General features: G+C 39.1%; 1 protein-coding gene across 1 annotated transcript in view; it reads left to right on the top strand.

Annotated features, from left to right (window-relative positions):
* Window positions 1-6,210: 6,210 nt before the first annotated feature.
* The window catches only part of LOC149195074 (protein SLOW WALKER 1-like), a 255,714-nt gene continuing 237,423 nt past the window's right edge, over window positions 6,211-24,501 (top strand). Inside the window, exon 1 of the mRNA XM_089405238.1 lies at window positions 6,211-6,602. Within this exon, the coding sequence (XP_089261364.1) occupies window positions 6,405-6,602 (198 nt within the window). The 5' untranslated portion in view covers window positions 6,211-6,404. The remainder of the gene's footprint in view (window positions 6,603-24,501) is intronic.

Here is a 24,501-nt window from a genome sequence, read left to right on the forward strand (position 1 = left end):
TTTTGAATATGAGATTTAAGGCCCTCCTAAAAAAACTCCTTCTTAACCCTGTGGTAAGTTTTTAAAAATCCCGAGTGCCCTCCTAAGGGAGAGTTGTACAATTCCATAAGAATCTTTTGTTTGAGTTGGGAATTCTGACATAGGTATAAGAGATCTTTATACCATAATGAATCATTTTTCCAACTAAATGTATAAAATGTATTAGGATCTTGTTGTAACTTTTGAATGGTTGCCCACACTTCTTCATCATTCTTCCATTCATCCCTTGCTTCATTTATCCAATCTGGTTGGAAAACAGAAATGGCACAAAGCAGTGCTTCCACATCCTCATCCTTTCTTGAGAGTGCATCTGCCACAACATTTTGCTTCCCTTTTTTGTATATGATTTCAAAGTCATAACCCAACATCTTTGTGACCCATTTTTGCTGCTCTTCTGAAGATAATCTTTATTCTAAAAAGTATTTAAGGCTATCATGATCTGTTTTTACCTTGAAGTGTCTTCCCATTAGGTAGGGTCGCCATTTCTTAAGTGCATGTAATATTGCCAACATTTCCTTCTCATAAATAGTTTTGAGTAGATACTTTCCTTTGACTGGACGACTTTCGAAAGAAATGGGTCTTTCTTCTTGCATTAAAACAACAACATTTCCATTTCTTGAGGCATCACATTCCATAATAAAGGTTTTTGTGAAGTCTGGCATAGCTAAGACGGTGCTTGGCACATTGCCTCTTTAAGATGTTCAAAGGCCTTTGTTGCTTCTAGAGTCCATAAAAATGCATCTTTCTTCAATAATGTTGTTAGAGGTGCTACTATTCTTCCATAATTCTTAACAAACTTGCGATAATATCATGTCAACCCGAGAAATCCTCGCAGATGCTTTATGGATGTGGGGATTTTCCATTCCTTAATGTCTTTAATTTTGCTAGGGTCTACCTTAACACTTTCATGAGATACAATATGACCTAGATATTCCACCTCTTGTACTCTAAAGAAACAATTGGAGCTTTTTGCATATAGTTGTTTCTCCTCCAATAGTTTGAGCACCCTATCAACATGTTGAACATGATCCTTCCAAAACTTGCTATAGATTAGTATATCATCAAAAAATACTAACACAAATTTTCTAAGGGTTTGAAAATGGAATTCATCAAATCTTGAAATGTAGAAGGTGCATTGACAAGGCCAAAAGGCATGACCAAAAATTCATAATGACCCTCATGAGTTCTAAATGTTGTTTTCGGAATGTCTTTAGTCTTCATTGTGATTTGATGATATCGTGAACGAAGATCCAACTTGGTGAAGTAAATTTATCCATGCAATTCATCCAATAGTTCATCAATGACATGAATGGGAAATTTATCTTTAATAGTGAGCTTGTTGAGATCCCTATAATCCGGACACATGCACCATGATCCATCCTTCTTGTGCACCAATACTACTGGAGCAGAGAAAGAACTTTGACTAGGTTGAATTATACGAGCCTCTAGCATTTCTGCAACCATATGTTCCATTTAACTCTTTTGGGCATAGGGATATCTGTAAGGCCTGATGTTTGGAGGAACAATTCCTGGAATCAAATGAATAGCATGATCATGATCACGAATAGGTGGGAGACCTTTTGGAGTCTCAAATACCTTGGAATGATTGTCCAAGACTTTTTGGAGATCCGGAGAAATAAATGATTTTGATGTGGGAACCTTTAACGAACATAATTGTGCAATTACACCTCGTTGTTCTTTCTTTAGAAGTTTTGTCATTCCATTAGAGATGATGGTATTTCCTGGTTTCCCTACGATACCTCTTAATTCAACTTCCTTTCCTTCCCAATAAAATTTCATGAAATGTTCTTGAAAATTAAAAGCTATTATACCCAAGGATTGTAGCCATTAGACTCCTAATACAACATCAACACCATCCATTGGAATGGAAAGCATTGGGCTATTCAATACATATTTTCCCATGGATAGCTTGATATTATGGCACTTTCCAGAGCAATTTATGGTTCCTCCACTTGTAACCATCACTTGACATTCTGGTGTTGGATATATGAAGCAATTTAATTCCTTGGCTATTCTACAATGAATAAAATTATGGATACTGCCCGAATCAATCAACACTATTACCTTTTTCTTCTTGATATGTCCTTCTATCTTGATAGTTTGAGGAGTGGTAATTACGGCCAATGCATTACAATATATTTGGATTCATTTATTCTTTCTCTAGGGTTTGTTCCTGGTGTATATCCTCTTCTTTTGATGTTACTTGTTCCTTTTCTTCCTCCTCTTCACAATCTATGTAAAATAATTTCTTCTCAGCACACTTATGACCTTTAGTGTATTTGCTATCACAACTGTTACAAAGCCCTTTTTCTCCTTTTTCTTCCAATTGTTGGGGTGTTAACCTTGTAGGTTGTGGAAGGCTAGGGGAAACAACACTTCCATCCTTATAGTTGTGAGTGGTAGGATTCCTTGTTGCTATAATTTTGATTTCCATTTTTCTTGCCAACCTGAATGCCTTCTCCAATGAGTCAGGTTCCCAAAGGCAAACTTGATGTTGGATGTTATCCTTTAAAGTCCCTATGAACACATCAATCCTATGCTTCTTTGGAATATCTTTTACCCATATATTCGATTTTTGGAAGTCCTCAGTGTGCTCCATCATTGAACCTTTTTATTTGAGGTTTATCATTTGGCTAAAAAAAGTGTTGCTTTTTGTATCCTCATAATGTGCTATCATTTCTTCCTTAAAAATTGCCCAAGTGACAATTTGTTTATGAGAGAAAAGCCATCGATACCATACAAATTGATTTGGTTCCAAATATAAAGTTGCAATGCGTACCTTTTGTGTGTTTTGCACATTATGGAGATCGAAAAATTACTCCATCTATAGTATCCATGTTACAGGATCCTTGCCATACAACTTCCTCATATCGATCTTTGGAACATGGTGGGTCTTCAATCCAACATTAGAGTCTATGAAATCATGATTAACATTTCTTTTGTTGTCATCATGAGTTTTCTTTACTACCCTTTCACCATTAGTAAGCATTTCTTGTAGCAACGTATTTAAATCTATCTTCAAATCTTCCATCTTAGTGTCCATTCCATTCATCTTAGCTTCCATGCCATCCATCTTAACTTCCATGCCATCCATCTTAACTTGCACGCAATTCATATTAACTTCCATGCCATTCATCTTAGCTTCCATGCCATCCATCTTAGCTTCCACGCCATCCATCTTAACTTGCACACCATTCATATTAACTTCCATGCTATTCATCTTAGCTTCAGTTACCTTTTGTGAGCGTGAAATTTGTTGCATTTGGTCTCGTAATTTTGATATATCATGTTGCATTTCTTCCTCTTATTCATGAGTCATGCTAGAGCTTTCAGGGTGCTTACTAGGTGTTTCCATTTTCTTTCTTCAGGGCATCAATTAATGATAATTATGCTTTCACTATGCCCTTTGAACTTCAACCTAATTTTTCAACCCAAACTTATGCAAAATTAAAAAAAGACTACACACCTTTTTTTGTTTTTTGTTTTGTAGAAGCTTGATATTGAATCTGTTGTATCTCCGTAATTACATATATCCAAGGTCTGAAATTGCTTCATGCGGTAGCCCTTTGAGTCCTCTTTTCAATGCCACCAGTTTGATCATAATTGGATTCTCCAAGAAAGAGTTATGCCCGATCTCCCACGATGACTTGATTATATAATTTTTCAGTAGAGTGAATTTGTACGATGTGCTACATGTCACTGTTTCGACCTTTGGATCTGAAAATGATACACAGAAAACTACAGTTTGTCCTCTTTCTGTAATTTCTTACGAAATTTCAATTTGATGCTCAGAGAGAAAGTTATGATAATTTTCCCAAGGTCACCTGTTTGGAATGTAATTCGGGAGTCTACAAAAAACCCTAACTTCCTCATATCATATCTCCAAAAATATAACGAGACAAAATCTGAAATTCAAGCCTGAGGTTCAGAACAATTTCGGCTCAAATGGGTTTTTTTTTAGCTTCTGAAACGTCGCAGAAAAAAGTTATAGCAAAAATGTCACGATGACCTGTTTGGAGCAGTGAACCCTAGAATCCAAAGCTCTGATACCAAATGTTATGAAACCAACTCACAAAAAGATAGAAAAGAGAGATAAATGCCTTAGAATCAGCCTCTTCAGGGGGAAACCTCCTTTACATTGCACAAATGAACAATTCTTGGATTATACAAATCAAAACCTTCTTTCTATATATAGGAGTCTAAGGGGTCACAGTATAATCAAAGTCGACCTAACAATAACAATACAAGGGCACAACAATAACAATAGTGGGATTTTATGGGGCACAATAATAACAATATGGGGACAACAGGGGCACAATAATAACAATAAGAGCTACAATGACAATAGTAATGGGGGAATCACCAGTATTATAGGGACCTAACATTAGTTGAAATAATATCAAATAATTTTCAATAATTCATACATGTTTATTCCCTTTTTAACTATAAATTCAACAACTTATTTAATATTTATATTTAAATATAATAAGAAGTAAAATTATATATATATATATATATATATATATATATATATATATATATATATAAAGAAACGGGTAGCAATTTTATAGCAAAATCTAGAAATGGGCTAGGTCCTTTACATTCTTAAGAAGAGTAGTGTAAGAGATTTGCCGTGATTGCTACCATCCTTATTTCTATTGCCTAATATTACATTACATATACTATATATTCTCCAAAAGACTCCATAGAGCTTAACTGTTCAACATAACATAAAAATTTAAAGACAGACTACCATCAACAATCATGCTCCTGGGTATCCTGAGCTGCTTCCATTGATTGACTCAGATTCACAGTTTCCTCAGCAGTAGGCTCCTGAACGCTATTCACAGCATCCCCATCTTCTGCCGCCACTGTTCCAAGTGCATCGCGCAAGCCGAACACCTCCTTGAACACTCCCACTGTTGTCGTTTCAACCTTGACTTCTATATTTTCCACTGAGTACCTTAGATTTATTGTGCTTACGTTCAACGTTTCCATAGCCTTCTACAGAAGTTCCATATCTTTTCCAAACCCATTCATGAGCCAGCATCACCATTATCTGGTCTTGAATCTCCTTTACTACTAACTTGGTTGAATTATTGATCAACTGTGTTACGTTCTTGCTACGCCCGAAGTTCTTAGCTTCATTTCCACTGCTTGAGTTTGCTGATGCCATTTTCTTCGTAATTCTTGCCTCCACCAATACTATTATGCTCCTAATATGCATTGCCCAACTCTTATTTATAACCAAGAGATCCAATTGCAATGAGACTCCCATCAGTTCACAATTAAAAGAGCTCCCAACTTGCAAACCCATTATGGCACACTCCTCCAATCGAAGCAACGTCACATTGTAAGCGAGTTGATATGCCAAAGTACTGGAAATAAACTCACCTAAAACACCATTTAATAAACGACTTGGTAAATTCCACTTGTCCTATTTCATGGTTGCTAAACACTGCCGCACCCACCTGTTATTAAATACATTGCGTCCCTTGACAACTACCAACATTCCCGTAACCATCCCCGAGGTGATAATTAAGGAGTTATACCTTTGAACCGCTCTTAACCCGATGGTCCACCTATACTCCACTGTAATTTTAATTAATCCACTCATTAGTGGACGCGACAAGTTGATACCTCGAGATCAGTATGCAATTCCCCTAGGGGAAAATTGCACCCATATTTGCTTGATAGTTCGTCCTTTGATTATTTCCTCTTTTAACATGATAAAATTTGAAATTATCAATTTTTTTTAATAAAAAATAATGCTAAATATCAATGGAAAAATGTTGTCGTCCAAAGATTAATAGTTTCTTATAACCTTGTGCAATTTTGTATCACCACTAATGAATCAACAACAATAATAAATTAGGGATGCTTATCTTCCTAACCCACACCCCACCCCACCCAAAAAAGAAAAAGAGAAGATTATTAAAAACTCTCCCAAATCCCCATACATACTTTATTTTATATTTTTCTTCGAATATCACCTCCCCAAACAAAAATTATATTTTAACACATTACAATTTTTTATATTTTTCAATACATCATTAGATACGAACACAATTGCTAATTATTGACATTACCTTATTATTACCATAACTATCTAATATAGCGACGTGGCATATCCATGTGTGAGCTTACACAGTCATTATCGCAGCGATTAATGCGTAGCGTTGTTTTTTCGGCTCATCCTGCGTTATGTCATCGTTGGGCATAAACCCCAGGGTTTAAGTGGTCTCATCACCCTCTGCCTGGCTCGTTAGTGTAGTGACCTCCATTATTTCACTGCTACCATAATATACAGAAAATCTCCTAGAATATACAGAAAAGACCTCGAAATGGCGGAGAACAACGTCGGCGACTTCATACCACTTGATCGACAAGAGTACCCTTCAAAACCCGCTCCAGGCGCCGTTGACTCGAGCTTCTGGAAATCCTTCAAGAAGAAGGAAGTTTCCCGGCAGATTGCAGGCGTTACTTGCATCAATTTTTGCCCTGAACCTCCTCACGATTTCGCAGTTACATCGTCTACCCGGGTAATTTTTTAACGCTTTCTCCGGGGGTTTTTTCATTCTCTTAGAATTGTTTGGATATAACAGTAAGAGAGTAGGTTTTGAAGGATTTCTAACCATAAACTCTAAGCCCTAAACAGTACCCGGCAATGTATATCATCTGAGCTGTGGAGTAGAATCGTATTTAGGGTTTAAAGGTTAAAGGCTTTTGCTGCCTCTATCAATGTTTATATATATGTATTTACGAGCACGGAAACCTAGTGGACCTTTCCGTATGGTGATTTTAGAAGACCATATGTACTTATTTATGGGTTCCACCTTGGAGGCAAGTTTCTCATTGGTGCATTTGTGTTCGTTTTTTCGCGGACAAGATGTTGAAGTGCTTGGTTTCCTCGATGGTTAAGTTTGCTTAACTGAACAGGGTATTGAAAAAACTCTGCAGGAAATAAATTAGTGGACATGGCAGAACATCCTGCAGTGTGACTGCACCAAATCCACATCGAGCATGATATGGGCTACCGTCGATCAAATTTGAAGTTTAGTTCTTCCTTGCAATGTGAATGAATATTTATAATTATATGCGCTGGCTGCAAGATTAATAATAATGTTTATCTTCAACAAAGTGTCAATAACTCTAATCAAAGAATCTATAATTTCACAAAAAGTCACATATGAGGCCTTTTTGTAGATTCCATGTTAATTGAAAAGTATTCTTACTGTTCCTTCACCGGGTGAATGGATTTTGAAGGTATTTAACTTCTGCACTTTGATTTTAATCATTGCAGAGTTTTAAAAGGTTTCGTTAAGAGAAGGACAATGGAAATCCGTTCTCTGAACAGAGCTACCACATGATATTTTCTCATCGAGTTGATGAAATGAAATGGTCTTGACATGGTTGGTCTGGTAGTTTTTGCACACCATTAATGTATGTTTCAGCTTCCATGGATTTCTATAAAACAACATGCTCGTTTAGTGTTGTAATTAGTTTGGGTAAGAAGGTTCTTGGTCATCCATATCAGTAATAAATTACAATGAAGACCTAGACATTGCAACATAAAGACTATCTTCAGGAAAATGGATGTCAGAGGTAAAGACAGTTGGATGGAGTTAAATCATTGTTTATCTTTTAAAAAAAGAGTATCTATACCAACCGATTAGCATCTAAATTAGAGTATGCCGTATGCATGTTACAATTAAACAATAGTTTTGCTATGTTCTATTATTGAGCTTTCTGTTGGGATTGCAGTAGTTATTCAACATTCAAACATACATGAGAATAAATGCATAAAAAACTGACTAATTTAATCACACATTAACACGACGTGATTTTACGTGGTAAAACCTTGACATGGTATCAAGGAAACCTCCACGGGGCAAGGGATTGGAAATCTATTAATCAAAGATGATTCTCCATCATACAAGCCTCTCGGGCCATCCCAATTAATATGGTCTTTTTCTCCGTTACATAACTCCTTCTCGTTATGAATCCCATTATAAAAAACTAACTGATAGTAATTTTAAATTTTACCCATAATTACATATTTGTTGTCATATTTCAACAAACTCCACCTTGACAACAATTTTCCTAATCCCTTGCCCATGCCATTCATCACCTCTTTTGCAAGTCAAGAGAAGCCAAACACCATCGCAACTTCTATACTGTAACTGGCTTCGTGAATATGTCTGCACAATTCTCTTGTGTATGGACCTTCTTGAGAGCTACTTTTCCACCATCGATCACATGTCTCAGAAAATGATACCTTACATCAATGTGCTTGGTCTTGCTGTGATAAGCTGGATTTGTTGCCAAATGAATACCACTCTAATTGTCACAGAATACATTCACTTTCTCCTACGCCCTTCTAATCTCATCAAGTAGACCCTTTAACCGGATTGCTTCTTTACTTGCATCTGAAGCAGCCATATACTCTGCTTTGGAAGTGGGCAATGCAACTGTTTCTTGAAGCTTTGACATCTAGCTAATTGCTCCACCTACAAGAGTAAAGACATAATCTGTAGTAGATCTCCTTTTGTCCAAATAACTTGCATAATCAACATCCACATATCCGCAAATTGATCCTTCACTACCATTAAAGATGATGCAATGGTCACTTGTGCCTCTTAAATACCGAAGCACCCATTTCACTGCTCGCCAATGTTCTTCACCTGGATTTGACATGAACCTGCTGACAACTCCAACTGCATGTGAATGTCAGGTCTTGTAGATACCATTGCATACATTAAGTTGCCTATAACATTTACATATGGTACACGAGACATATACTACTTTTCTTCATCAGTTCTAGGACTCAAAACCGAAGAAAGCTTAAAATGGGAAGCTAATGGAACATTAACAGGTTTCACACTATTCATACCAAACTTTTCAAGTACTCTTTCCACATACTTTTGCTGTGATAACCAAAGCTTTCCATTTTTTTTGTCTCTGTGTATCTCCATGCCCAATATATGTTTTGCCGCTCCAAGATCCTTCATATCAAATGTCCTAGAGAGTTGAGCCTTTAACCTGTTGATCTCTTCCATGCTTTTGCTTGCAATAAGCATATCATCAACATACAAAACAAAGATAATGAATATGCCATTGAAACTCTTGAAGTATACACAATGATCATACTCACTTCTAATAAAGTTTTGGCTCACCATGAAGGAGTCAAACTTCTTGTACCATTGCCTGGGAGACTGCCTCATGCCATACAATGATTTCTTGAGCTTGCAAACTAATCTTTTGTTGCGACCTTGTACAAAACCTTTTGGTTGTTCCATATATATATCTTCATCCAAATCACCATGTAGAAAAGTTGTTTTAACATCTAACTGTTCTAACTCAAGGTCAAGTAATGCAGTTAGTGCCAACACAGTACGAATAGAAACAAGTTTTACAACTGGGGAAAAAATCTCATGAAAGTCAATACCTTCAACTTGAGAATACCCTTTTGCTACCAGCCTCGCCTTATACCTTTCGATACTTTCATCAACTTTTCGTTTCAATTTGAAGACCTATTTGCATCCAACAACACTTCTCCCTTCAGGAAGTTCTACAAGATCCCAGGTATTGTTCTTGGCTAAGGAATCCATTTCTTCTTCCATAGCCTTTTTCCATTTTCCGCTATCCTTATCATCAATTACTTCCTGATAATAAGAAGGTTACCCATCTTCAGTAATCAATGCAAAAGATGAAGCGGAATCTTCATACCTTTTGGGTGTTTTTCTTTCCCTTGTAGACCTTCTTAGAGTGACTGGTTGCTGAACTGGTTCTGAAACTTCAATAGTTTCCTTTGCATCTTCTTCATCTTTTCCTCTAGAAGTCTCTCCTTAAAAAAGAAATTCAAACCCTACTTCATAATCATTCAACAAATTTTGCTGTAAAAAAATAACAATTACCCGGCCTTCATAGTGAAAAAAAATAGTGCTGCTATTTTGTACCCGATTTTTTTTCTTTGACTGGTTCTTCCACAGAGGTTTGCAGAAATTGTTAATTTTAGGTATGTTCTATGCTAGAGCAATTTATTTAAATTTTCATAGTTAGCTTGATATCTTTTCCAGATTAGCAATCACATCAGCGTTAAAGTAAATTGCAGATAGAACATAAACATAAATCGCAGAAGACAAGCCAAGACAAGAGGACACACGATGTGGCGTTAGCTAGGGACAAACCCCACAATGTGGGGAAACCCTTGATCAATTCTTCTTTTATGTTCTTCAAAGTTCAACAGAGAAAGTGAGAGAGATAGTACATTTACAATAGAAGTCAACACTTTGACTTTTGATATCTATAGATATCAGTTGAGGACACATTGCTTCAACTGATTTTCTAAGGTGACTTCCTCACCTATCATAGTGCTGCATCTCGTCCATTTGCTGCACCTTACCGTGTAGCACCATCATGCTGCATCATGCATCATCATGCTGCATCATGCATCATCATGCTGCTCATGATCACTATGCTACCCATACATCATGCTGTCCATGATCTCATACATCATGCTGCCCATGATCATTATGCTTCATGTTGCCTATGCATCATGCTGCCCATGATCTCATTTATCATGCTGCCCATTCATCATAATGCTTCATGCTGCCCATGCATCATGCTGCCCATGATCATTAAGCTGTCCTTGCTAATGTGCCCTTCATGCTGCTGTTCTACCTTCTCGTTGCTTCATCATGCTGCAACAATATACTTCTGTTGTTTTATTACACAGTCATATGCATATCAGCCTAGCAAAGCAGCTAGCTGTAGCTTATCGAATCTTCCAACAGGTCTAGACAAATCATGAATTCATGGCTATTCATGACCTTGATACTACGCTGTCACCTACAGCGATTCTGGCTGCATTTAGGGCTCCTTAACAACGTCTTGAGGCATCTCCTTGATGACTGTAATGATAGAGCCTTCTTATGAGACAGAACCTTACAAGCCGTGGAGAGGTCACTTCTGGACAGCGTTTAAGCTTACTTGACAGCGGCTAGATGTCCTGGCTCTTGTGTGGATAAGTGCTACACTTAACAGCGTATTAAAGACTTCCTTTGAACAGTGTATTAAAGCTGCATTTGAAACCTCCTTTCTGTGCAGAATTAGACAACGTTTGAGAGCCAACTCTATGACTGCGGCTAGGGCTTGTACTGACTGCGGTTAGGGCACATAAACCCTCCTTAAACTGCGGCCTAGTCTTTCATCCTCCATGACTGCATCTATAGGGCTGGCTTCATTGACTGTGGTTAGGGTTCTCCATGACAGCGTTAAGACACTGTGTATTAGACTTCTTTCAATGGCAGTTAGGGCCTCCTTTAGTCCACGGATTAGGGCTTCTTTAGACTGTGTATTGCAGCTCCCCAAGACAGCAGATAGATCTCCTTCAATTTGCGGCTAGTGCTCTCCATTTGGCTGTGGCTAGGGCATCATCCTCTCTGCAGTTAGATTCACTGCGGCTAGGGCATCGTACAAGGCCAGCGTACTCTTTAGTGTCTCTCCTTCTCCAAAAACCCAAGACGTGGAGAGGAGATCACATAAAGAGTGTGTGCAAATGACTTCAAATCTTCTTCTATTTATACTAAAACGTAGATGATGAATAGACACGTCTATTGGGCTTTTGAGCCTACTCAAGTTGCTGGTCGGCTTGATAATAATTTCATAATCAAAATAAATTCATATTTCCAAAAATACTTATCGGAATCAGATGATCTTTAGATCAATCCTACACCTCTCGATGACAGGGATCCAATAAAAATATCAGCTGCCATAAATAAGCTGACCACATGGAGTTTGGCCCTAGTTGCCAATTTTAACAGAAACCCTGTTCCAAGACTTCCTTTCTCGGTCAGCAGCAGTGGAAGCCCTCTTCCGGACTTTCCAGCGACGACTCTCCTACAACAGGTGGCCTCTTCTACTAGCGGGATAATCTGCAATGACTCTTTCTTTGGCAGCAACAACAAAATACCTCTGTTTCTTAAAAAAACGACTCTCTGCATCTCAGTTTTCCTGCACGCTTAACTAGCAAGCGGTTTTTTTTTTGTCCTTCGCGCTCCAGCAATTGAACTGCACCTTTCTCTCCAGCGGCAGGCAGTAGCAATTGAATTGTACTTTTCTCTCCAGTGGCAGGCTCTTTTTCGAGTGGAAGGACCTCTCCTTTCTTGGCATCAAAGTCTTTTTCCAACAGCTTTTTCCAGTGGTAGGACCTCTCCTTTTTTGGTGGCAGAGTTTTTTTCCAGTGGCAGGGGCACCTCTCTCTCTCCTCCTTTCAAAAAACTGAGCGGGGCTCTTTACTTGATGGCGACAGAGGCTCACAGAAAAAAATTACTTCACTACCCTCACAATGGCGGATTTCTCTCAGGCTCTGATACCAATTGTTGGGATTGCAGGAGTTATTCAACATTCAAACATACATGAGAAGAAATGCATAAAAACTGACTAATTTAATCACACATTAACACAAGGTGATTTTACATGGTAAAACCTTGACAGGGTATCAAGGAAACCTCCACGGGGCAAGGGATTGGAAATATATTAATCAAAGATGATTCTCCATCATACAAGCCTCTCGGGCCATCCCAATTAATATGGGCATTTCCTCTGTTACATAACTCCCTCTCGTTATGAATCCCGTTATAAAAACTAACTGACAGTAACTTTAAATTTTACCCATAATTACATATTTGTTGTCATATTTCAACACTTTCAATAATATAGAGTCTGGACTGAAACAATAACATTAGTGCGAGCATGCTAATTGCATTTATGTTTTAATTTTGGATACGTGCCAAGTATGCGATAGGAGATCAACTAAAAGTAGCGAGATTTCTCACATGCTTCATATGTCATGCATAGAACAGTGAAGACAAATCTTTAAGTGTCCTTATAAAGAAAACATCAGCAACTATGATTTTGAATCTTTGTTCTAACTCATACTTTAATTGTTAAAATTGGACAACTAGGTCCAAACTCCATGTTCTGATGCTCAGATTAAGAGGCTAATATTTTTGTTGGATTCCTCTTTTTGAGAGGTGTAAAATCCATATAAAAATAGTCTTAATCCGATGAGCAGAACTTATATTTTGAATTTATTATTCTTAATAAATTATATGTGCAAGGTCAGCCAGTTTTGTAATGTAGGCTCACATGCCCAACAGATGTGTCACACACCCTCATTGATGGATATATATACAGGAAAAGTTGGAGAGAATTTGAACACAACTCAACTCACATCTTCCTCTCTCATCCTAAAAGTACGAGCTACCAGGAGGGTTGTTGTGACACATGCTGGGCTGGCTGACCAAAGGAGACTTTGCTGGTTGAAGCATCCTGTTGACCGCCGAAACGAACACATTCATTTTTCTTGTTTCTGATTTGTCTTCTGTAAGATCTGCTTATATGTTCTATCTGCATTTTGCTTATCTACTTGTATGATTGCTGTGAGAAAAGTGAAATTGCTCTTAGCATAGAACATCTACAAAACTTTACATGGTATCGGAGCTGAGGTGAAGACAAACTCTATCTATAGCAATCATCATCGAAGAAAATGGATTCTTGAGTGATCTCCTCCTCTCCACGTCTTGGGTTTTTGGAGAAGGAGAGATCATAGAATACGCTGGCCTAGATGATGCCCTAGCTCTCAGGCAGATGATGCCCTAAATTACAGTCAGTATGCAAACCTATATGCTATTCATGATGAATCTCTATACGCTGTTCAGGAAGTGCTGTTCATGGAAACACTTCATACATATACGCATGGCATTACGCTGACCTTACGCCTAGCATTACGCTGGCCATATGATAATCGCAGTAAAAGGAAGCTTCTATACGAAGCACTTAAGGGACTTCTATACGCAGTCTAGGGTGCCACTGTCATCTAGCCGCGGTGATAAATAACACGCTGTTTGTTGAAGCCTAAACGCAGAGACTCGTTTATGTTGACGTAGCTTAAGAAGATGAACTCAACTCGCAAATTCTCTCTGAAATTTCACATATTCTAGATGGAGCAGAGCCGCAGGGATTTTCGGTGAAGGGCTTGACTGCACCTCGGATGGGTATAAGGTGCAGTCAAGCTAAATCTCGGTTGGATAGAACACAAGGAAAATCTCACATTTGTCTCTCTGAATTTTCGAGTCAAGGAACCGCAATCAAGGAGGAACAAAGCTCGCAATCAAGGAAGAAGATCTCGCATTTCCTCGCTCCAAAATCTCGCATGAAGAAGCAGGCCCGCATTAGGGTATGACTGCACCTCGACCGGGGTATTAGGTACAGTCATGACCAGAACTCGAAGGTATGATGAGGACGCAGAATTGATCCATGAACTGGGCTAAATATTCTCTCGGCATACCTATGAATTAAAGGCACAAAACTCGGATGGATAAGGAAATGAAGATCTCGGATAAGGACACTGCAATGAGGTCTGAGCTATATAGATTCTCAACAGAGACCTAATCCTTATAATGAAAGTCTCTGCATTACATGAATAGATTGATATGACAATCTCAGCATAAAGATATCTCCGCTCTTTCAGAGGTACAGTATTGACATAATAACTAACCGCAGTGATAACAATGATCCTACGTTTGCTATGACAATCTCGACATATCTTTGATGCAGATATTCCTGTATCAGTCTCGGTATACATTCTCGGCATAATCATAACAAGTACAGTAGTACAGGAATCTCGAATATCTCTGAAACTTCGGGGTAATTACAATCACACAGAACTAGGATTCATCTGATATTCTTCAGAGGAAATTACAGTGGTTCAGTACTTCGGATGAGTACAGTGGTCCTATATTTCTCGGATGGGTAACTCAGAAGTAAAGCCTCTCAATGATATTTGTCTTGGCATAATGAACGATCTCATGAAGATCTCGGTGTAGGAAGAAAACACAGTCATGGTCTCAGTATATATGTAATGATGTTATCCAACAGAGAACACTCTGTATTGGCATACCTCCAGATGCAGTCAAGATCTCAATTATGGTCTCGGTATAGCATATACTGTCTTGACATATCTCAAGGTACAGTATTAATCTAAGCATAGTTATGATCTCGATCTTAAAGGAAAAATAGTCACAAGATGTACTCTATGTACCCAAATTGAAGAAGAACCTTGTGTCTGTATCTGCCATGGAAGACAAAGGATTCAATGTAACTTTCTCTGATGGAAAGGTACTCATGTGGAAGAAGAGCTTCAAGGAAGCTATCTCAATTGGTTTTAGAGTTGGTACACTCTACCAGGTTGGAGGGAGTCCGTTGGGAGCTATGACTTGTGATACTATCCGTCAAACCGAACTATGGCACCGAAGATTTGGACACCTTCATTACAAGGCTCTTCCCGAAGCAAGGAAGGTGGTGACAGGGATGCCTGATTTTGGAAATAATCATAAAGGTGTATGTAAGGGCTGTGCTGAAGGAAAACATACAAGGGGACCTTTCCCCTCAAGTGTCACAAAGACATCTGAGATATTGCAACTGGTCCATTCTGATCTTTCCGGTATGTTGCCTGTAACATCCCTGGGGGATGTTCTTACTATATGACATTTACTGATGACTTCTCTCGCAAAACCTGGATATACTTCTTGAAGAAGAAGGATGAGGCTTTCATGTGGTTCTGTACCTTCAAAGCCTTGGTGGAAAATATGACCGGAAAGAAGATCAAGATTTTGAGGACTGACAATGGCACTGAATATGAGTCAAATGAGTTCAAAGACTTTTGCAGAGAAGCTGGCATTAAGAGGGAGACTACCACTGCATATACTCCTGAGCAAAATGGTGTTGCTGAACGCAAGAATAGGACTATTGTGGAAGCTGCCCGTGCCATGCTATGTGACCAGGGTCTTCCAAAGTTTCTGTGGGGAGAAGCTGCAAATACTGCTGTGTACATTCAAAACCGATGCCCTCATTCCGCTTTGGACTCCAAAACTCCCGAAGAGTTTTTCTCTGGTAAGAAACCTGATGTCTCACATTTTAGAATTTTTGGATGTCCTGTCTATTTTCATGTGCCGAAAGAAAAGAGAAGTAAGCTGGATGCTACTGGGAAGAAAGGAATGTTTGTGGGCTACAGTGAGACTTCTAAGGCATATAGAGTCTATGTACCTGGTCAAAGAGAAGTAGAGATAAGCCATGATGTCACTTTTGACGAAGATGCTTCCCTGAAGAAAGTAGTAGATCTTCCTAGATCTGAAGAAAACCATGAAGAAAGACCTGGAAATCTGGAAGAACCCCAGGATGAGACTATGCCTGATGTTGAAGGGCCAATGGACCCTATTGATCCTTCCCCTTCTCTAGGAAAGAGGCCATCATGGCTCAGGGACACCCTCGAAGATGCTGAGGGTCATGCTGCCCCAAGGGGAACATTCCAAGAAAGCAAGAAGCCGTGTAGATACCAAGGGTATCTAGCTGCCATGAGTACTATTATACAATCTGAACCTGGATCTTTTGAGGAAGCCATCAAGCATCAAGTCTGGAAGGATGCTATGCATGAAGAATATGAGGCTATTATGAAGAATGATGTCTGGGATGTGGTCTCGAGACCGAAGGACAAATCTGTTGTCACCGCTAAATGGCTCTACAAGATTAAACATGGATCTGATGGGAGTGCTGAAAAGTTTAAGGCAAGATTTGTTGCCCGTGGCTTCTCTCAAAAGGAAGGAATTGACTATGACGATATATTTGCACCTGTGACTCGATATACCACCATCCGATCCATCATAGCCCTTGCTGCTACGCAAGGATGGAGTCTTCATCAGATGGATGTCAAGACCGCTTTTCTGCATGGTGCAATAAAGGAAGAGGTGTATGTAGAACAACCTCTGGGATTTGAAGTTCAAGATCGAGACACTTATGTCTGCAGGTTGAAGAAAGCCCTCTATGGGTTAAAGCAAGCACCCAGAGCTTGGTATGAGAGGATGGATAGTTACTTGATGAAGCTGGGCTTCACTCGAAGCAATGCTGATCCAAACCTTTACTTTAAGGTTGAGGAAGGAAAGCCTCTCATTCTAGTGCTGTATGTGGACGACCTCTTCCTGACAGGTGATGACCCTCTCATTCATCAATGTAAGAGGGAGCTTGCTGCAGAGTTCGAGATGAAAGACCTAGGACTGATGCACTATTTCCTAGGCCTGGAGGTCTGGCAGAGACCTGGAGAGATTCTCCTCTCTCAAGGAAAGTATATTGTGAAGCTTCTGGAAAGATTTGGGATGGTGGACTGTAAGTCCGTGTCGACACCAATGGAACTCAACTTTAAGAAGTTGAGTGGCAGCGCTGCAGGGCCTATCTTGGCCAATCCTACTGAGTATCGTCAACTCATAGGAGCTTTGATGTTCTTAGTGAACACCCGTCCGGACATATGTTTTGCAGTGAATACTTTGAGTCAACAGATGGTTGAGCCTCATCATTTTCACTGGGTTGGTGCCAAGAATCTTTTGAGATATCTTCGGGGCACGATAAACCATGGGCTGAGATACACTGCCGGGAGTGTGATACTCCGGGGATATACTGATGCCGATTGGGCTGGCAGTGTGGTGGATCGTAAGAGCACATCTGGATGCTGTTTCAATCTTGGTTCTGCTTCGATCTCATGGATGAGCAGGAAGCAGAAGTCGGTGGCTTTGAGCACCGCGGAGGCCGAATACATTGCTGCTAGTATGGCCTGTTATGAAGCAGTTTGGTTGAGGAAGCTCTTTAGTGAGCTGTTCCAACATGTGCTAGATACCACTGTAATACTCTGTGATAATCAGAGTGGGATTCGTATGACTGAGAATCCTGTGTTCCACGACTGATCCAAGCATATTGATATCAGGTACCACTTTATCCGGGATATGGTACAGCGAGGCGCCGTAAGGCTCGATCATATAGGAACTGATGAGCAGGTCGCGGATATTCTCACTAAGCCCCTGGGGAAGGTCAAGTTCCTAACCTTCCGTGAGAATCTTGGTGTCGTGGAAAGACCCTATGATATGGGTCCTGTTGGACGATGAGCTCTGGGAGCTCTGGGGGGCTTTGGGGATAGCTTCTCGGAGCTATAAGCACTCATAATGCTTCTGCCCCACCCTTGTGATTATTGAGCTGGTTCGCCACTCATTTAATCTGTGCCCCGTATGCATCCTACCCATTGAGTTCAGGGCTCATGGGAAGTACCTCTCATTTGGCCAATGAGGTGTGGAAAAGCTAGAGACTATTAGCAAAGACTGATGGACGCATCAGAGATTGCCGTACTCTCTATCTAGGATGGCATGGTCCAACCACTTGATCTGGGATCAAGATTTGTGAGGTCTGGGACCTCTGGACTGATTATGTCAGTCGGGGAATGATGTCTTTGTGACTGACCCACTTCTGTTCTGAAATAAAGAAGCCAGCAAAGCAAGTTTCGGCGGGATGACTCACGATGTTAATTGCACTAATAGATGGAGTTCTCCCTAGTTGAGAGGGAGTGTTAAAATTGGACAACTAGGTCCAAACTCCATGTTCTGATGCTCAGATTAAGAGGCTAATATTTTTGTTGGATTCCTCTTTCTGAGAGGTGTAAAATCCATATAAAAATAGTCTTAATCCGATGAGCAGAACTTATATTTTGAATTTATTATTCTTAATAAATTATATGTGCAAGGTCAGCCAGTTTTGTAATGTAGGCTCACATGCCCAACAGATGTGTCACACACCTTCATTGATGGATATATATACAGGAAAAGTTGGAGAGAATTTGAACACAACTCAACTCACATCTTCCTCTCTCATCCTAAAAGTACGAGCTACCAGGAGGGTTGTTGTGACACATGCTGGGCTGGCTGACCAAAGGAGACTTTGCTGGTTGAAGCAGCCTGTTGACCGCCGAAACGAACACATTCATTTTTCTTGTTTCTGATTTGTCTTCTGTAAGATCTGCTTATATGTTCTATCTGCATTTTGCTTATCTACTTGTATGATTGCTGTGAGAAAAGTGAAATTGCTCTTAGCATAGAACATCTACAAAACTTTACATTAATACTCACACAACGACTATTATTACTTGTTTTTATAGGCTCGTGACAGAGTTCTAAAAGTAAAGGATTCCAATACAAGAATGATTTTCCTAGAAAATTATATCCTATGCAGAGTGGCTGTGGAGAATGAATAAACAATGCTATCGTTATGGATCATTAACAAGATTGACAAAGTACAATCGTTTAAATGGTAACATAGCAAATATGTCCTTGCCTCTGTCCATGACCAAATTTATTGCCTAATAATGAGTATGTGACCTTGATGATGTTAGAGAAGTTGTCAAACTTGTCTTTGTAATTAATTACCTCTCTTTGTCTTTGCAGAGAATTGTGACCTCTTGAGACTAAGAACCATATTTTCACTGTCACCAAATGAATTTCCTGTAGCAATACTGATCCTTTTGATAACCTATCAGCTGTGACATTTAATGCACGATACACATGCTGGAACAAAATCACTTCAATCCTTCTTCTTCGAAGTTTCTTTCCATTATTGGATTTGATTTAGATTTTCTATCTTGCTTTTCCCACTAGCCCAGTTATTCTCCAACTTTGAGTCCCCTAATATTTGGACTCTTGAAATACCTTTTCTGACTGCTAGGTTTAATAGTATCCATAGGGAACTCATCTGTGCAGTGTTATTAATTCCCTCACTGAAGACTGCTTTGAACAATTGTGATGAGAAACAGACAGATGAAGAATTCCACCTGCTCCATAGCTACCAGATATACAATCGTATGAGTCCTGACTAACCAAGTTTCCCATGCTGCTGTACAAGTTAAAGCCCTATTATCTGAGTTTGATCTTTCAGACACCAGCTTTTGAAACAGTTAGAAATGGACTCTCCCTCCTATTTCCCTTTGACATTAAGTATGTTCAGCATTTCTTCCCAAACTTCTCTTGTGAATGGACATTGAACTAATAGATGGTCTGCAAATCTTCATTGTGTTTGCAGAGTACACATCTACCTGGTACTTCCCATGACTTCTTGCTGAAATTGTCCCAGGTTAACACCTTATTTACTAAAGCAAGCCATAAAAAGTTATTGTTTTTAATGGACAATTCAACTTTCCAGACTACCTTTTCCATGTTGTGCTTATGTTTGGAAAACACATGTATAAAAGGAATTACAAGATAAATAGTGTTGGAATTTTAAAGGAAATGATATTATTGCCCTTTATTATTGTGACATTCTTCGATAATATTTCAATATCACCATGTTTGCACTCCTTTTATTTTTTTTTGGGTTTTTTAGCCCTCATTCTGGAAAATAGAGGTAGGGGGTCGAGAGTAAAGGAGTTTCTCATTGTCTTTTATCGAGTCAGGAATCCATTGTTTTAATTTCCATTAGCCAAGCTATTGTGGATAGTGTATCGATTCCAATCCACAATTTCCATATTCGTAGGTATGTATAATAGTTTATGCTTGCGTATTCCTCGTTTTCCAAGATTTATAATAGGATTTACAATGTCCCTTAGATTTGCCTTTTCTTGTCGATATTTAATGGGAGATTTAACGCTCATCTAGTTCTAATTTTTTATTTGTAACATTTTTTGTGTGTTGATTTCCATTTCTTTTTGTACCCTGGGTTTATTCAATGCTCTAGGACAACAATAAAGGCATTGGACCCACTATGGAAATATGGCGAGCCAATATCCTCATAATTGATCGAGGTTTAGGTGCAAGATGCGTGTTTAAGAACTAAATGATGGAATCAATTACTTGAAATACCACCTTACCAAAATTACAAGGCATGAAGTGGATTTTCCTTGCATCTACCTTTAAAATTGTTCATATTGCCACTTTATTCAATTCTTGATATTGGTAATGAAGAAAGATGAAAGGGAATCATTGAGGCTTGGTGGAGTTGTAAAAAGTGTGCGAACTGTTACCACAAAATCTAGCAGACCCTAAGGAGGGAAAGGCTATAGGGCAGAGAGCTAGACTAAGTGCTAACTTTCCAGATTACCTTTTCCATGTTGTGCTTATGTTTGGAAAACGTGTGTATAAAAGGAATTACAAGATAACTAGTGTTGGAATTTTAAAGAAATGATATTATTGCCCTTTATTATTGTGATATTCTTCGATAATATTTCAATATCACCATGTCTGCACACCTTCTATTCTTGATTTTTCTTTTTTTTTTTGGGTTTTTTAACCCTCATTTTGGTAAATAGAGGTTGGGGATTGAGAGTAAAGGAGTTTCTCATTGTCTTTTATCGAGTCAAGGATCCATTGTTTTCATTTCCATTAGCCAAGCTGTTGTGGACCGTGTATTGATCCCAATCTACAATTTCCATATTCTTAGGTATGTATAAAAGTTTATGCCTGCATTTTCCTTGTTTTCCAAGATTTAGTATAGGATTTACAATGTCCCTTAGAGTTGATTTTTCTTGTCGATATTTAATGGGATATTTAACGCTCATCTAGGTCTAATTTTTTATTTGTAACATTTTTTTTGTGTTTATTTCCATTTCTTTTTGTACCCTAGGTTTATTCAATGCTCTACAACAACGATAAAGGCATTTGACCCACTATGGAAATATGGCGAGCCAATATCCTCATAATTGAGGTTTAGGTGCAAGATGCATGTTTAAGAACTAAATGATAGAATCAACTACTTGAAATACCACCTTTGCCAAAATTACAAGGCATGAAGTGGATTTTCCTTGCATCTACCTCATCTACCTTGAAAATTGTTCATATTGCCACTTTATTCAATTCTTGATATTGGTAAAGAAGAAAGATGAAAGGGAATCATTGAGGCTTGGTGCTGCAGCTGGAGGAGTTGCAAAAAGTGTGGGAACTGTTACCACAAAATCTAGTAGACCCTAAGGAGGGAAAAGCTATAGGACAAAGAGCTAGACTAAGTGATAACAATGGGACAATGGCCCACTGTGGCCATAGCCAAGGTCCCCTTCTCTTTATGGACTTTCATAGATGGGAGGAGTCCTAGTAGGAAGGAGCTCACTCAGAACATACGTGGTAGGTATAGGACACGAAGTGATCAAGCTAGAGCTCATTCAAAAGAGAGGCTCAATAAAGGTACAAGGCTTCAAGAAACAAATTACTCTCGAAGAAAAAACCCTAGAAAAGAAGGCACAAGACCTAGGATTTTGAGGTTTTTTGATGTTAATAGGTATTCACAAGGTCAAGGCCCGAGAGAAAAGGCTTCTTGAGATATACTTCGACAAGTACTAAGCTCATACAACCTTTAAAGAAGTCCCCAAGTTGAGGGAGAAGGAACTAGGGTTTCCCTCTTGGAGGAACACCTAGGGCAAGAGATTTTATGGATTAAACTCAAGTGGATGCCCACCAAACTTGCCTAGACTCTAAGCTTGATGTTTAGGCTCTCAAATTCCCAAAAGGTCTCCTCTCTAAAATTCATTGCAAGCCCTATATTTTCACCCTAGCCTTGAAAGGGCTGAATTTTGAGAGGAAAAATGATGGATTAAAAGAAGAGATGACCACCAAGGACTTAGATTAGTGCCTTGTCCTTTGGGCATATGCAGTCTTAGGATGTTCAAGATGAGATAAAACGTCCCCAAGGAGGCTCGAAATTGATGCCCTATGTAGTACCAATTTCAAACATTTAGCTACTTCAAAAGATATTGACGTTTCATGTAGAATTTAAAGATATTCATCCACTCGGAACATTCATTACAATCCATACATTGGATAACATATACACTACTCTACTAGAAAGCCTTCCAAAATTAATTTTCAATAATTAGGGCATAATTAGCACATTATTTAAGCAACAATTCCATACATTAAATAAATTCAAGAGAAAATATCCATCAACATTAAGCACTTACAAGATTACATGCAATATGTCCATCCAAGATCCAAGAAATAGCTCCAAAGAAGAAATGCGAATTACCTCCAAATGTCAAATGCGTTCCAAAAGATTCTCCAATAGGCAAAGAAACAAGTGCGAGTTCTTTACAAGAGAAAGAATCCAAGTGTGATGATGATGAGAGATTAGAAATGATCTCTCTTATTTATATGTGTCTAACTAAGTCAAATTATGCATACTAGCCCCTTAATGTTATAAAAATGGGCAAGATACACCCCTTGGCCATAAGTCGATCAAGTAGCTTTACAAAAATATGGATTAGTCATCCAAATGCAAGCCAAAATGATGACGTCATGCTGATGTAGGGCCTTTGGAAGGCAATGTTGAGTCCTCTTTGTGCCAAAATGTGTGGGAGGGCTCCATAAATCTCAAACTAGGGGGTGGCCCCTAACTCTCCATGTAAGTCATCATGTGGGGCCCCAATTTGTGTCTGGGGCACAAAAACTAGTCTCATGGGTCTCTTGATGATAGAATACCCTGTGATGCACCAATACTGAGGGCTTTGACGATGGTGCTTGTCCTCCCATGTCCCAAGGGGTGAGACATACCTCCTTTGGGCCTTCAATCAACTGCCACACCATGTTGTAAATGCTAAGTCTGCTAGAGCAAACTCGTCCAACTGCATCATATCGTGAATTATATGGGGCAACGAGCAAACTACTAAGGGTGTTGAAGGTACCCATGGCATGAACTAATGCTTTGCACATGATGGGAGTCCCATGGCTCTCAACGCTTCACCTAAGGGTGTCAATATGATCCTCTAGTGGACTTGGGCCCCAATTAAGTTGCCCAACCCATGATGAAACCACCTGCTAATTACATATAATGTCCAGTGCTACATCCTCACCGTTAGGTACAATAATTCATTAGTGCATCTAAGTGAACCAAGCTTGTTTATCAAGGGCACATTGAGACTTCATATGGGGGCTCCCTTCCAAATTTGGGGCTTTGATCTCGAAGTAGTGTTACCTCTCTAGGTAGGAGTGGTTAATAAACAACCCTATTAGGTGTTCCTAGCCCCCAAGGGGAAATACAGGTCCTTGGTACATCCTTCAATTGATAGGTGTCATGTGAATGATGATGAATGGATGGGGACACGAGGGTCTCAAGGCCAAATGCCATGGGTTCAAGGGTGGCAATGATGAGGGATTTCCACATATTGGGTGTATGGACGTAGGAGCAATCATGAATACATGAGTTACCCTGATCTTTGTTTTTCCACCCTTCTTTATTTGCCTTTTGCCTTTTCTTGATTTTTTCTTTGTATTACTGCGTGGGGCTCTGGGAAATTAGAATATGTTGTGAATGATATAAAGTAGTTATCACCCCCTTAAGATGGGGCACTTCATCGCCCACCAGGGGTTGGGGCGTGCATGGGTTCCTTAATGATGTGGGGGCATTTATGGGGACCCAGGTGTGAAAATTCCTACCACTGGAATCCTATTGCAGCAACTGGTATTATTTCTCCTAACTGATAAATTAATTATTCAGTTTATTGCTATGGAAACATCGAAATAAACACACTGCAACCTTCACAAATAAAAACTGTGAAAATAAAATAGCATTGGAACTGAGAAATTCTAGCAC

Source organism: Pinus tabuliformis, chromosome 2_2 (assembly GCF_031772625.1).
Source record: "Pinus tabuliformis cultivar Carrire ecotype Pingquan chromosome 2_2, CPIR1, whole genome shotgun sequence".
Taxonomy (NCBI): Eukaryota; Viridiplantae; Streptophyta; class Pinopsida; order Pinales; family Pinaceae; genus Pinus; species Pinus tabuliformis.